Here is a 14,800-nt window from a genome sequence, read left to right on the forward strand (position 1 = left end):
TGGATTCCACCTATGGTCTTATGCAATGTAAAGTCTCAACAGGAAGCCTCTTTCACTGGGCAACTTCTAACCCCCTCTAAGGTATTCCAATCAGTTGTAGGCTGAAGACGGACTTATAAGCTTTCTGCAGTGATGATTCTGGCTATTCCTTTCTCCCCTCCTCAAGTGTCTATTTTACAATGATAGACAAGGAAAACCAAGATTCAAAAGACAGCCAAGCATCTTAACATTATTCCCCTCTTTTACCCTTCAAACCTCGATGACAATGAGGTCCAGCAGTTAGGAGGTGTCTTGGAAGAGGCTGAGCTGGTGAATACTGACCTCCTCTTGGATGATCAAGATTCAGTTTTGCTGCAGGGGTACACAAAACTATAAAGCCCCTCTCACTTTTAGAGATAGTGGAATCCATGCCCTCCGTCTTCATTAATCAGAAAACCTGGGACTGCCTGCTTGTTTTGTAACTATTTTAAACTACCTGTTTAAAAGGTGGTCATTTACAAGTGGTCAGGTCCCCTCAGGGCAAACCCCCTTCCAAGACTAAGATTCAATGGGAATACATGAGCAGACATGCACTCTGATTGGTGACCACATTCATCACTGATAAGGGGAAGTGAGGGAAAAACAGCAATGAAGTTGTGAGCTAAGCCCTACAATGTTCAATAGACTCCTGTGAACCCGAGTGAAAACCTGGTTGGCCAGCAGTGTGGCAAGACCTGGGGACTCTTGGGCCCAGAATCAGTGACATAGCCACAGAGGACTAGAGTGGAGAGTGAAACACCCAGCTGATAAGAAGAGAGGGCATATGCATAAGAATACCCACATGTGCAGATAATACCCACTCAACCTGGCTTCAATGACTGGATGATCAGAGCCCAACTTGAAGAAGACAGAAGAGGAAAAAAAGAATAATCTGATACAGTTTGATGAACTTGACCTACACCTATGGATGCAGTAGCTCAAAAGAGGGAACAAATCTTTACAGCAAGGATCATTCCCACCCCCTCCATACACAGAGTAGCCAGGATGGGCAACTTGGACACTGGCTACCCAAAATGGGGAGGGGCTACAAAGGCAAGAAGTGACTAGCTTACAAGCTTTCAAGAGGGAGCCTAGATCCAGAGGGCACAGAGGAAGGTAGCATCTCCATTGAGTAGTATCCAATCTGTCTGGGCGAGGCTAATGAAAGGAGATGGGGTATAATGTCCCTTGTGGTACAATGGTGAATAATTGTTATCAGGACTGACTGCGAGGGTTGGAAATGTAAAGGTGGATGTTTTGTAGCAAAAGGAGGGGAGTGATTGACTTTGAAGTCCAGGAGCAGAGGTCCCTAGAACCATCAAGGGAGAAGAGCCGAGTGCGGGACCCTACCCAGAGAAGCAGTGATGCCAGAGACAGAGGCAGAGTCGATGATGTGGAGAGATGGAGCGGCTGGGAACTCTAGACCCAGAGAGGAAGAGGGGCTGTGTGCTGACGACCGGGGGTCAGGCTTACAGGGTATACCCTTTAGTTAGTTGATGATGAATGGAAGGGATTGTAACCATGGCAATGAAATGATATACTATAGGATGAATGTAAAACTAATGTTCTCCCATGTAAACTATCACATATTCGCAATAAAACATTTTTTTAAAAAGTGGTCATTTTATTCAGGTTTGGGAAGGGGGAGAAATCATTTGATTTTTCTTTTAGAATACATAATTGGCACAAATTTGAAAAAAAGAAGAAGATGGAAGGAATCTGCAGCGATAGTACCAGAAAGAACTGGTTGATGTTCAGTCATTTCAGGAGGTAACATCTAATCAAGAACTAATGGTATCGAAGGAAGAAGCCCAAGTTACATGAAGACACTGATGAAAAATAAGGCTCCAGAAATTGACAGAATATAAATTGAAACGTTCCAACAAACTGAGGCAGCACTGGAGGCACTCAACTCATCTATGCCAAGAAATTTGGAAGACAGCTACAAAGCCAACCAATTGGAAATGATTCATATTTGTGTCCATTCCAAAGAAAAGTGACCCAATGAAAAATCATCTCATCAAGCAATATCATTAATATCACTTGCAAGTAAAATGTTGCTGAAGATAATTCAAAATCAGTTGCAGCAGTACATCATCAAGAAAAGGCCAGAAATCCAAGCTGAATTCAGAACAAGGGATATCAGTGTTGACATCGCATGGATCTTGGCTGAAAGCAGAGAGTACCAGAAAGATGTTTACTTGGTCTTTATTGACTATGCAAAGGCATTCCACTATATAGATCATAATCAACTATAGATAAAATTTCCAAAAATGGGTATTCCAGAATATTTACCTGTGCTCATGAGGAACCTGTTAACAGACCAAGAGGTGGGTGTTCAAACAAAACAAGGTAATGCTGAATTGTTTAAAAATCAGAAAAGGTGTGTATCAAGATTGTGTCCTTTTCACTATACTTATTCAATCTGTATGATAAGCAAATAATCTGAGAAATTGGATTATATAAAGAAAAGAACATGGCATCAGAATTGAAGGAAGACTATTAACAACTTGAGATATGCAGATGACACACAACCTTACTTGCTAGTATGGATTGCACTTCAATGTAAAGAAAACAAAATCTTTACAATAACTAATATAATAAATGGAGACAAGGTTGAAATTATGACAGATTTCATTTTACTTGCAACCAAAATCAAACAACATACAGCATTAGGAAAATATGCTTCAAACGATCTCTTTAAAGTGTTAAAGACCCAAGATGTCACTTTGAGGACTAAGGTGCACCTGACCCAAGCTATGGCATTTTCAATTACCTCATATGCAAGTGAAAATTTGGCAGTAAGGAAGGAAGACCATAGAAGGCCCAATGCATTTGAATTAGGGTGTTGGTGAAAAAAATTGAAAGTACCATGAACTGCCAGAAGAACAAACAAATCTGCCTTGGAAGAAGTACAGCCAGAGTGCTCCTTAGAAGCCAGGATAGTGAGACTTGCTGTCTCATTCTCTGGACATGTGGTCTGGGAGGGCCAGCTCCGAGAGAAGAACATTGTGTTTGATAAAGTGGAGGATCAGTGAAAAAGAGAAAGATCCTCAATGAGATGGACTGACACAAGGAAAGTGGTAATGGGCTCAGACATCACAACAATGGTGAAGATGGCATAGGACCAAGTAGTATTTCATTCTATTATACACAGGGTTACTATGAGTTGGAAGGGACTCAATGGCACCTAATAACAACAGAGGCAACTGTTGTTGTTTACTGCCATCAAGTAGGTTCCCACTCTTAGTGACCCTGTATAAGGTTTTCTGAGGATTGGCTAGTGGATTTGAACCATCAACTTTATAGTTCAAACTGACTTTGTGGTCTAGTACTTACCCTATAGCGCCACAACAAAAAGAGAGGCAATCAGTGGTTTTAAAAAAAAACACAAGGGATATAAGAAAGAATTCAGGGACTAGGAAATAAACTATTCTCTTTCTTCTCCATTAAGAACCGTTTCTAAATTGGACAAGGTAAAAAAAAAAAAAAAAACCAAACATTGCAGCCCTGGTGGCACAGTGAGTTAAGTGCTTGACTACTAATCAAAGGTCAACAATTTGAACTCACCAGATGCTGCATGAGACAAAAATATGGCAATCTGTTACCATAAAGATATAGTCTTAGAAACTCTATGGGCCAGTTCTACTCAACCCTACAGAGAAGCTATGAGTCTAAACTGACTCAGTACAATGGATTAAAATTCAACATTTTTTGCAGAACCTAGAAAATGCGATAAATGAGGCAATAAGAGTGCATCTAAGGAGCTCTGGTAGCATAGTGGTTACGAACCGGGCTGCTTAAACCTCAATCAGCAGTTCGAAACTACCAGTGGTAAAGATTTACAGCCTCGGAAACCCTGTACAGGGTCACTATGAGTAAGAACTGACTCCACGGCACACAACCACCACCACCACCACCAAGAGTGCATCTGGGCATCTGAAAAGAGTTAAAGTCTGTAAAGACAGATTAATGAAATCTGAGTACCTGCCAACATCTTCAAAATGATCTCTTATTAATGGTCTATGGTGGGGGAGGTTATGACAAATGAGAAAAATGCCCATCCCCCCCAAAATAAGATTTAGATAGACTAATGTTTTTCATGTTTTTATCAATAGTTAGAACTAGTAGCTAAAAATACTAAGTTAAGCTTGTTACCAGAGCCCTAGATGGCACAAATCTCACTGGGTTACTGTCAATAATCTGAATCAATTCCTCTGTGGCACACTGTAGAATTTTGTCCCTGGCCTTAGTATTGTTCAACTTGTTCTCATGGCTTAAAAGGAGATTTATTTACTGTAATTACTGATTATCCTACGTTGAAAAGATAGTTAAAATATTAAACGACAGAAAGGAAATAACAAAATTTAGAATAAAGTGTGAAACAATAACCAAAATCAGCAAAATTAAATTTAATAATTTTCTGTGTAGTTGTTTTCACTGCACCAGCAGAGGATGGGAGCAAAGTTGCATTAGAACCCATCACCATAATGAGTCAACAGCCTGATGTGACGCTTTTTTAAAAAACAGTATAATTCTGAATTACATTAAGAAAAAAATAGTGTTCAGAACAAAATCAAGTGAAACCTCCCTACCTCCATGTTCCCTGGAGAACTGTGAACAATCCAGAACTGTTCTTTAATGGGAGACTGACGAGCCAACATCTTAAACCTGATTTCATCCAGAGGAAAGGCACTACAATGTGGGGGGCTAGGAAAAACACCAGAATGGCGCCCCACCTAAACAGGGTGAAGGAACCGAGGTGTTTCATGTAGAGAAAGGAAGATCCAAAAGAAGCAATCTTCAAATATTTGTAGTTAAGTGCTGTCAAGTTGGTTCCAATTCACAGTGACCTTGTATAGTGTTTCCAAGGAGCAGCTGGTGGGTTTGAACCACTAACCTTGGAGTTAGCAGCCCACTGCTTATTCTACAGTGCCACACCAGGACTCCTGTTTTACTTTAGATGCTTCTACATCTGGATTGAGTTCTGTGTGCTATTGTGATATACGTTAATCTCAAGTTGTCAGTATACTAATGTTGGTTCTCAGTGCATCCCTTCAAAGATAAAGGAATGTAATTCTGCAGAGAAAATAAATAAATAAAAGGAGTCCCTCCCTGGTGACCCAAATGGTTAAGCACTTCACTACCTGGCTAAAGGTTGGTGATGTGAACCCACCTGGAGGTACCTCAAAAGACAGGCCTGGTGATCTGCTTCCGAAAGAGTTTCCTTAGAAACTCTAGGAAGCACGGGTCTACTCTGCAATGTATGGAGCCTCCAGGAGTCAAAATCCACTCCAGTCACAATCCACAACAACAAGCATTGAAACAAAAGTCTCATTCTGTATTGCTCTTGAGGGCAAAACTAGAACCACTGAATAGGAGGAAGCAACTTTTTATTCAACATAAAGACCTTTGAAAGAGGGTACAATTTCCATCACACTTAGAATAAAAAGTTAAGCTCCCAGTCACACCACAACCCGGACCCATGGTGTATAGTGGTACAGGTGAACAATTTTAGTAAGTATGGACTTTAACGTACATTTTTAAATCTGTTTTAAGTTTTTCAATATTAGTATAAAGTTTCCCCTAACAAAAAAACACTAATTTGAATCAAGCAAATGAGCCCAGTAGATTAATAGCTGGTATTCAGATATCACAGCAAAAAGAAGTGGCATGCAAATGCCTGCAGTTTTGGAAACAGTGCCCTATGTTGTGCTGTCTTCAATGTTTTTAAACTTTTGTTCCAGGATCTTTCTCCTGCTGAGGAAATGCCTGTCACATAGTTTCAAATGACTCAAGTATTTATTAATAGAGAGGAAGAGGAAGATAAGAAAAATAAGACAAAGAAGGGAAAAGGGATGAATGACTCGCTACTCCAAGCACATCAGTTTGGCTTGTTTATCCTTAGCGTTCACATCAGACTGACACTAAATCGGGAAGAATTCAGAGCACGCGCGCCAAAAAATAAATAGAAAGGAACCTAGAGGTTAAAAATAATGTCAGGAAGTAACAAAATGAAACAACTGGGAAAATAGAAACAAATAGATCTAGCAATAAATAATCTGACACACAAATATTCAGTGGGTGGAGAAAACCGAAGCCTGCCAAGAAAGACACACTGGTGATGCCTGGGTCCTCTAGAACTACCAGAGTGCACTCCCCTTCCTCAGCTTCTGAATGTCTCTCTTCTCCATTCACCCTGCCAGTCTGTCCACAAGACCTTTCAAATGTAAGGTCTCAATACTATTTCAAATCTACAATTATTATGGACTGATTTATAGTCCTAAAAATTGTGTTGAAATCTTGGTCCTGGTGTGGAGTTGCAGAATAATGCTCTGGACCATAAGATCAGTTTGAACCACAAAGTCGGCAGTTCAAACCCACCAACCGCTCCTCGGAAATTCCATACAGGGTTGCTATGAATCAGAATTGACTTGATGGCACTTAACAACAATACCTGTAAATATGACCCTGTCTGGAAATAGGGAGGTCATACCAGAGTAGTACGTCATACATAGGTCCTAAAACTAAACACTATTGAGTTATAAAATGCAGACTAGACACAGAAACACACACAAGGGAAAATAGGTGGTGTTTGTGGGCTGTCGAATCGTTCAGACTCCTAATGACCCTATAGAGGGTTTCCAAAGCTGTAAATCTTTCTCCCTTGGACGAACTGGGGAATTCAAATTTCTGACCAACACATAACCCACTAGGCCACCAGAGATCCTTCAGGTAGAAGTTTGTTATTGTTGTTAAGTGCCGTCGAGTGCCCAATCCTGGACCAACCTCACTACTGTTGCCACGCTTGAGTCCATCAATGCTGCCACTTGGCCAATCCATCTCATTGGGAGTCTTCCTCTTTTGCTCTGACCCTGCACCTTATCAAACATGATATCCTTCTCCAGCGACTGGTCCCTCCTGACAATATGTCCCAAGTATGAGAGACGAAGTTTGGCCATCTTGGCCTCTAAGGAGCACTCTGGCTGTACTTCTTCCAAAACAGATTTATTGGTTCTTCTGGCAGCCCATGGTACTTTCAATATTTTCCTCCAACACCATAACTCAAAAGCATCAATTCTTCTCTGATCTTCCTGATTCACTGTCCAGCTTTCACATGCATATGAGGTTATTGAAAATACAATGGCTTGGGTCAGGCGCATCTTAGTCCTCAAGATGACATCTTTGCTCTTCAATACTTTAAAAAGGTCTTTTGCAGCAGATTTGCCTAATGCAATACATCATTTGATTTCTTGACTGTTGCTTCTGTGAGTGTTGATAGTTGATCCAAGAAGAATAAAGTCCTTGACAGCTTCAATCTTTTCTCCGTTGATAAGAATGTTGTGTATTGGTCGAGTGCTGAGGATTTTTGTTTTCTTTACATTGAGATGTAATCCATACGAAGGCTGTGCTCTTTGATCTTCATCAGTAAATGTTTTAAGTCCTCTTCACTTTCAGCAAGCAAGGTTGTATCATCTGCATATCACAGGTTGTTAATGAGTCTTCCTCCAATCCTGATGCCACATTTTTCTTCATCTAACACAGCTTCTTGGATTATTTGCTCAGCATACAGGTTAAATAAGTATGGTTAAAGAATACAACCTTGTCTCACACCTTTTTTAATTTTAAACCATTCAGTGTTCCCATGTTCTGATTGAATAACTGCTTCTTGGTCCAGGTACAGATTCTTCATGAACACAATTAAGTGTTCCAGAATACTCATACTTCGCAATGTTGAGCTGAAATGGGAGGTATTGGCCATTTTGAATCTGACAACCACATGGTTTACTATGCCAGGAATGACAAATTGAAGAGAAATGGTGTTGCATTCATCATTAAAAGAACATATCAAGAACAGTCATGAGGTACACCGCTGTCTGTGATAGGACAATATCCATGCATCTACAAGGAAGACCAGTTAATACCAATATTATTCAGATTTGCACACCAACCACTAAAGCCAGTGGGGATGAAATAGAAGAATTCTACCAGCTTCTTCTATCTGAAATTGATCAAAATGCAATAAAGATGCATTAATCATTAATGGCAATTGGAATGCAAAGGTTATAAACAAAGAGGAAGGATCAGTAGTTGGAAAATATGGCCTTGATAATAGAAATTATTCTGGAGATCGCATGACAGAATTCTGAAAAACAAATTAGTTTTTCATTTCAAATACCATCTTTGGCAGCATAAGAGACAATTATATACATAGACCTCACCAGATGGAATACACAGAAACCAAATTGGTTACATCTGTGGAAAGAGATGATGGAAAAGCTCTATATCTCCTCGTATAGAGTCAAAACAAGGCCAGGGGCAGATTGTGGAACAGACCATCAATTGCTCATATGAAAATTCAGGCTGAAGCTGCAGAAAACGAAAACAAGTCCACAAGAGCCAAAATATGACCTTGAATATATCCCACCTGCATTTACAGATTATCTGAAGAACAGATTTGATACATCAAGAACATCATACACGAAGAAAGCAAAAAGTCATTAAGAAGAAAAGAAAGAAGGAAAAGGTTAAAATGCATGTCAGAAGAGACACTGAAACTTGCTCTCCAGAGTAGAGATACTAAAGCAAATGGAAGAAATGAGGAGGTACATGAGCTGCACAGAAAATTTGAAAGGTCAGCTTAAGAAGACAAAGTCAAATATTAAAAGGGCCAAAGTCTAGCAGCGTCCAAAGTAGGAGTCCCCACAAAGTTTGTCTTGACTGTTTTATTATGTTTGTTATTGTTATTGCTAAGTGTCATTAAGTTGGTTCTGACTCATAGTGCCCCTGTACAGGGTTTTTCAAAGAGTGGCTAGTGAACTTGAACCACCAACCTTGTGGTTCAAATCAACCTTGCAGTCCAGTGCTTATCCTACAGTATCACATCAGGACTAATCAGTGGACCTGTATAGAACTTTGTGTCATGCATTTGTTGTTTGAAACACTTGTTGTGTAGTTGTTGTTGTTAAGTTCTGTCAAGTCCATTCTGACCCATAGCGACCTTGTATAGGGTTTCCGAGGAGCAGCTGATGAGCTTGAACAACCAACCTTGCAGTTCAAACAGCTTTGCAGTCTGACGCGTTAACCCACAGCTCCACACCAGGACTGAATCATTAAATTAACGTTATTAAATTTTAAAATGGGCTCTGATTTCATCCTGACCTTACTGAAGCTTTCAAAGTAGTTTTCATATAGAATGAATTTTTGGTCAAACCAAACTGAGCATTAGATCTGCACTGTTATTTCTGATTATAATAAGTGGTGTTCTGATTTATACAGAAATCCCTTGCAAGTATGTATATATAGCATAGCGTCGGCCTTCTCAAGTGTCCACTCAAAAGAGGCTTGCTTGGTGGTACAGTGGGTTAAGCATCAGAATGCTAACCACAAGGTCAGCAGTTCACACGCACCAGCCGCTCAAGGTAAAAAGATGAGGCAATCGGCCCCATAAAGATTTACAGTCTCAGAAACCCTTTGGAGCAGTTCTACTCTGTTGGATAGGATTACTATGCATTGGGGGGATTTAAGATCACTCAGCTCTGGAACACTTGCTGAAAGTTTCTGTACTTGCAACACAATGACTAAAATTTATCATCATAATTTTATCAAAATAATATCATCCTGTGGAGTCTGGTTGGGGACGGGGACGGTCAACCTCCCTCCCAATGGTTACCACCTTGAACCCCTATCTCGTAACACAATAAGATCAGGATGCAGTTACATGGTTCAGATTACAACAGGTATTCCATGAATTCACTTTTTTCCCACTTTTGATTGTTATTTGGGTGGTAAAAGTTTATATGAATTAACTCTTAACTCTCAAGTTCCTGAGTCATTTGCTTGGGCAGCCTGAGGAGTTATTTAAAATAACTAGTGTAGACAGAGAGACAGGAAATTATTTCCACTAAAAGGCAAAGACAACCAAAAGAAATACAGTAAGTTCTAAAGCTAGGCTTCTCAAACTTAAAAATGTGTATGAATCTGTGGCGATTCTGATTCAGGAAGCCTGGGGTGGGCTCTAACAAGCACCCAGGTGATAGCAATGCTGGGGGCCCATGGGGGACCAAGCAGAGTTTAAGTAACAAAGTGTGCTCACATGCAATATAAAGCATGGGGACTTGGGCATTTTTTAACAACTCATCCAGAGAATACCAAAGCAGCATTAGCATAAGTAAGAAGTGATACAGTGCATGCACAGTTTTGTTCTTTACTAAAAATTATGCTTAAAAGCGATTACTTTCTGCATAATCATTTTTAATTTGTACACATCCTTCTTAGGCCATGAAAGTAGAATTAAAATCACTTGACTTTTACAGGCGTTAAGGCCTCAGCTGTGGCCCTTGCTTAATTATCTCCCCACCCACCACCATCCTACCCACCCAACCCCAGCACCACTCCCTCCCACACACATACCCCATGGGGGCAGCCGTTAGGATATTACTGGACAGCCTCCTTAGCACATCTTTTAACACTCCAGCCATCCAGTCATGAGGATACAGCCATGAGCTTCTGTGCCCATCCTATGCACTTCCCTGGTACTTTCTGGAAAAACATCATGACACCAACAGTCAAGCCCAAGTGGAACAAAGCATACTAATTCAGAACTTGCCATGTGTCTTAAACAGGACAAATTCTAAGGTGACTGAAGAAATCATGGGTTTTACAATATGAGGCCCGCAACTGTCTCACTCACACCCACCCTTAAAATTCATGACCTTTAGCAAAAGCAAAATTAGGCTTCCTGTGATGGGCAACAGCCCAAAGAAAAATAATTTATTTTTAATTAGATAATGCATCCAAGTGAAATATTTGGGGGTTTTGTTTTGGTACAATTACTACATTTACCTACTGAATATTCCCCTACTTGATTATAGAGTTCAGTGTTTTTCCATCTTCAGGTTGCAGCCCATTGGTGAGTCATTTTAGAGGGTCAGAATCAGGCCACTTTAAAAATGCAACAGATCAGGGTGCTTCTAGTCTCATGAAACTTCTCTGCCATATATGTTTGTATGTCTCATGAAACTTCTATTGTCTCATGAAACTTCTCTGCCATATATGTTTGTATGCATTATGGGTATGAGTGCATGCATGTGTCTGTGTGTATACTGAGTTCCATTAGAAAATGCATTTCTTACTGCAGGTGATGATCAAAACTTCTGAAAAACACTGACTGCACCTCAATGCACAGAAAACAAATTCTTGCAATAGGACAAATAAATATTGTGGTAAATGGAGAAAAGACTGACGTTTTTCAAAGATTTTATTTTGCCAAAAATCTAAACTCAAGGCTTATGGAAGCACCAGTCAAGAAAGCAAACACCGTATTTCATTTGGAAAATCTGTGGCAGACATCCCTTTGAGGACTACTGTGCGCCTGGTCCAAGCCATTGTATTTTCATTTGCCTCATATGCCTGTAAAAGTTGGACAATGAATAAGGAAGACAATAGAAGAATGGATAGATATGAATTCTGTTTTTGGAGAAGAATATTGAAAGTACCATGGACTTTCAAAAGAACAAACAAATCTGCCATGGAAGGAGTACAATCAAACAGTCCTCAGAAGTGTGTCTCATACTTTGGACAAATTATCAGGAAGAACCAGACCCTGCAGAAGGACATCATGCTTCGTAAAATGAAGGTTCAGGAAAAAAAGAGGAGGACCACCCCCCCACCCCACCCCCAGTGAGATGGATTGACAATGGGCTCAAGCAGAACAATAATTGTGAGGATTGTTCCGTTGTATATGTTGTTGTTAAGTGCCATTGAGTCAGTTCTGACCCACAGCAACCCTGAACAGTGTTTCCGAGGCTGTAAATCTTTACAGGAGCAGAAAGCCTCATCTTTCTCCTGCGGAGCAGCTGGTAGTTTCAAACTGATGACCTTGCGGTTTACAGCCCAATTCATAACCACTACGCTATAGGGTCATTATAATCGGAACAGACTCAATGGCATCTAAGAACCATAGTTGGTGTTATGATTAAGGAGAGATTTTTAAAGCCTGAATTGTTTTAATCTATTTATTTTTGCTCTATTCACCTGGCATTTGGTTACCTTAGCTACATGTGGTCAGGATAAATCGTTTTTCAGGTTTTTCACTGCTCTTTACACTAAAAATTCCTTGAACTCCTATGGCAGATTTCATCCAGACATGTAATAATAAAATCCCTCAGGTTATGCATCATATTAATAGATGACATTTAATCTAAGTTCTTAACTATACCTGAGTAGTGTATATCCAACCATTGCTCAATAAATATAAAGCTATGCTTACATTAGTGAGCACTTCACAGTTTTCAAATTACAAGACCGCCATCTTCTGGCGAAATATTTTCTATGTTGGGAGGATGTTGAGAGTTACCAAAAAAAGACCTGATTTTTTTCTAGCAACAATTGCAGCTAATATCACAAATACGTTGTAATTATTTAGATCTTTGTTTCATTCAGGAGTTTCATGCCATTTCCCTTCTAAGAAGGGTCTTTCTAGGCTAAGTGGTAAACACCATGACAAGAACTAGTCTGTCCATCTTCATTTTCTGTTAAACTGAACCGGTTTCAAGTTTCAGCTCCTCCTTGAATTCCAGCCTGCTGAGCCTTCCCTCTGGAGTCATCCAAAATGGAGCCTCTTGCAGTTTCTCTTTTGAAATGTTCAGGTCCCAAAGCAAAAGTATTTGCAGTTTTTCTGTCTATGGTTCTATGCACAGTATTGCTATTTCTTCTACAATTAAAATTCCTAAAACCTAGAATCAACAGTTTTTATACCTTTGAAGTGAAGGATGCAAAAGGAAGAGCCGTTTCTCTGGAAAAGTTTAAAGGAAAAGTAAGTGTACCTCTGATCTATTCGTTCTATTGTTTTTCTGTGTTTTCTATGTATTTTCTTAATATAATTAGTTTTCAGTATCAGGGAGTCATGTTAGAATTTAACCTTTAAAGTAATATTGTTAGTGCATCACCTCAGTAAGTAGAGCTTTATATACTTTAGTTTATATACTTCTGATAAAAAGGAAACATTTGTTTCCTTTGTAATGTTTCAGTTTTGTGTTGAATACATTTAGATGTTTAGAAAACAGCTTATAGTTAATAATGTGTAGGTGAAGACATTAACAAGAGTATTAATTATACAGTCGAACAGCATTAAAATCATGCAATCAATGATCATATGCTTTATGTAAAAATTAACTCTTGTAATTACTTGATTTTAAAAAAAAAACGATTTTTCAGGGTCTTAACTCAGGAATCTGGGTTATGATTTTTAATAAAATGAGCTTTGTCTAAAAATATAAAATAACAATCTACCAGAAACTGTAGTCTCTCAAAACGGCTTAGGTTTTTAACTACTTGCAAGATTTTTATTTTTTTTAATCTTTTATTTATTTCACTTTCCGGTTGGATTTTTTTTCTTTTTCCGGGAGGTTTCACTAGTTGTAAACGTGGCTAGTGACTGCCAGCTCACAGACAGAAATTACTTAGCACTGCAGGAGCTGCACAAAGAATTTGGACCATTCCACTTCAGCGTCTTGGCTTTTCCATGCAATCAGTTTGGAGACTCGGAGCCACGCCCAAGCAAGGAAGTAGAATCTTTTGCAAGAAAAAACTATGGAGTAACATTCCCCATCTTCCACAAGATTAAGATTCTAGGATCTGAAGCAGAGCCTGCATTTAGATATCTTGTTGGTAAATATTTACCTTGCCTCACCAATTTAATGTTTTTCGTTGCCTTTTGTTATAAAAACAAATGTAGAAGGATCATACTTTCCTAAGTCATTTGAAATGTTTTCTTGGGAACGTTTTATAAAGCTATCAAACAGCCAGAGTCTCATCCTGTGTAACTAACTTCCTAGATATTATGCTTCCCTGAAATTAATGTTTTAACTTCTTGGGTGGCTAAAGAAATCTACCCCGATGAGTTGTATTCCTTAAGCCCATTGTCCTGAATTATTTACTTGAAGTGTGCCTATGGTTGTTTTCACAAATATCTCAATCTTCTCTCATTTAACTAGCAGTGGGGAAATGTTTCTCTTCATGAAGAAATCTGTACATCTCTCGTGAATATTGCTGAGCATTATTAGCTAAACCTATCACTGTGGTAATTTTGTGTTGCTTTGGTGACACTATGAGCTATAGGCATTGGGCTGCTAAGTGCAGGCCAGTGGTTCAAACCCACCAGCCACTCTGCAGGAGAAACAAGAGGCTGTCTTCCCCCATAGAGAAATACAGTCTCGGAAACTTTATGAGTTGGAATCCACTCAATGACAGCAGGATATGTGGGGGAGGGCTGCTTATCTGAGATAAGGATAATAACTAAGTTGACCATATTTTCTACATTTAAAAATAATATAAATAAATAATAAACTTGATTGGGGAGGAAGGGTATTATTATGCTGTGTCTATAATTAGGCTAACTACAGATACCTCTTTAAGATTTTCCAAGGCTCGTCAATAGAAAGGCAGTGTGGAATAGTGGTGAAGATCATAGGTTTTGGCCCTAGACTGTTGTTGTTGTTGTTAGATGCCATCAAGTTGGTACTGACCCATACCCACCTTATGCACAACAGAACAAAACACTGCCCAATCCTGGACCAGCCTCACTATTGTTGCCACACTTGAGTCCACTGATGCTGCCATTTGGCCAATCCATCTTGTTGTTGGGGGTCTTCCTCTTTTTCTTTGACCCTCCACGTTACTAAACATGATATCCTTCTCCAGCGACTGGTCCCTCTTGACAATATGTCCGAAGTATGAGAGACAAAGTTTGGCCATCTTGGCCTCCAAGGAGCACTCTGGC

General features: G+C 39.5%; 2 protein-coding genes across 3 annotated transcripts in view; one reads left to right on the plus strand and one right to left on the minus strand.

Annotated features, from left to right (window-relative positions):
• CDC20B (cell division cycle 20B) overlaps positions 1–14,800 on the minus strand; it is a 141,056-nt gene that overhangs the window by 106,193 nt on the left and 20,063 nt on the right. The gene's annotated exons all lie outside the window — the stretch shown is intronic.
• Positions 12,557–14,800, plus strand: part of GPX8 (glutathione peroxidase 8 (putative)) — a 10,436-nt gene continuing 8,192 nt past the window's right edge. The window contains exons 1-2 of one of the 2 annotated variants that reach the window (XM_006874635.1): positions 12,557–12,835; positions 13,428–13,689. In XM_006874635.1, coding sequence (XP_006874697.1) covers positions 12,632–12,835; positions 13,428–13,689 — 466 coding nt within the window. In that variant the 5' untranslated portion in view covers positions 12,557–12,631. The remainder of the gene's footprint in view (positions 12,836–13,427; positions 13,690–14,800) is intronic. The other variant, XM_006874636.1, reaches the window with a different exon arrangement.

This window comes from Chrysochloris asiatica, unplaced genomic scaffold (genome assembly GCF_000296735.1).
Source record: "Chrysochloris asiatica unplaced genomic scaffold, ChrAsi1.0 scaffold00291, whole genome shotgun sequence".
Classification (NCBI taxonomy): Eukaryota; Metazoa; Chordata; class Mammalia; order Afrosoricida; family Chrysochloridae; genus Chrysochloris; species Chrysochloris asiatica.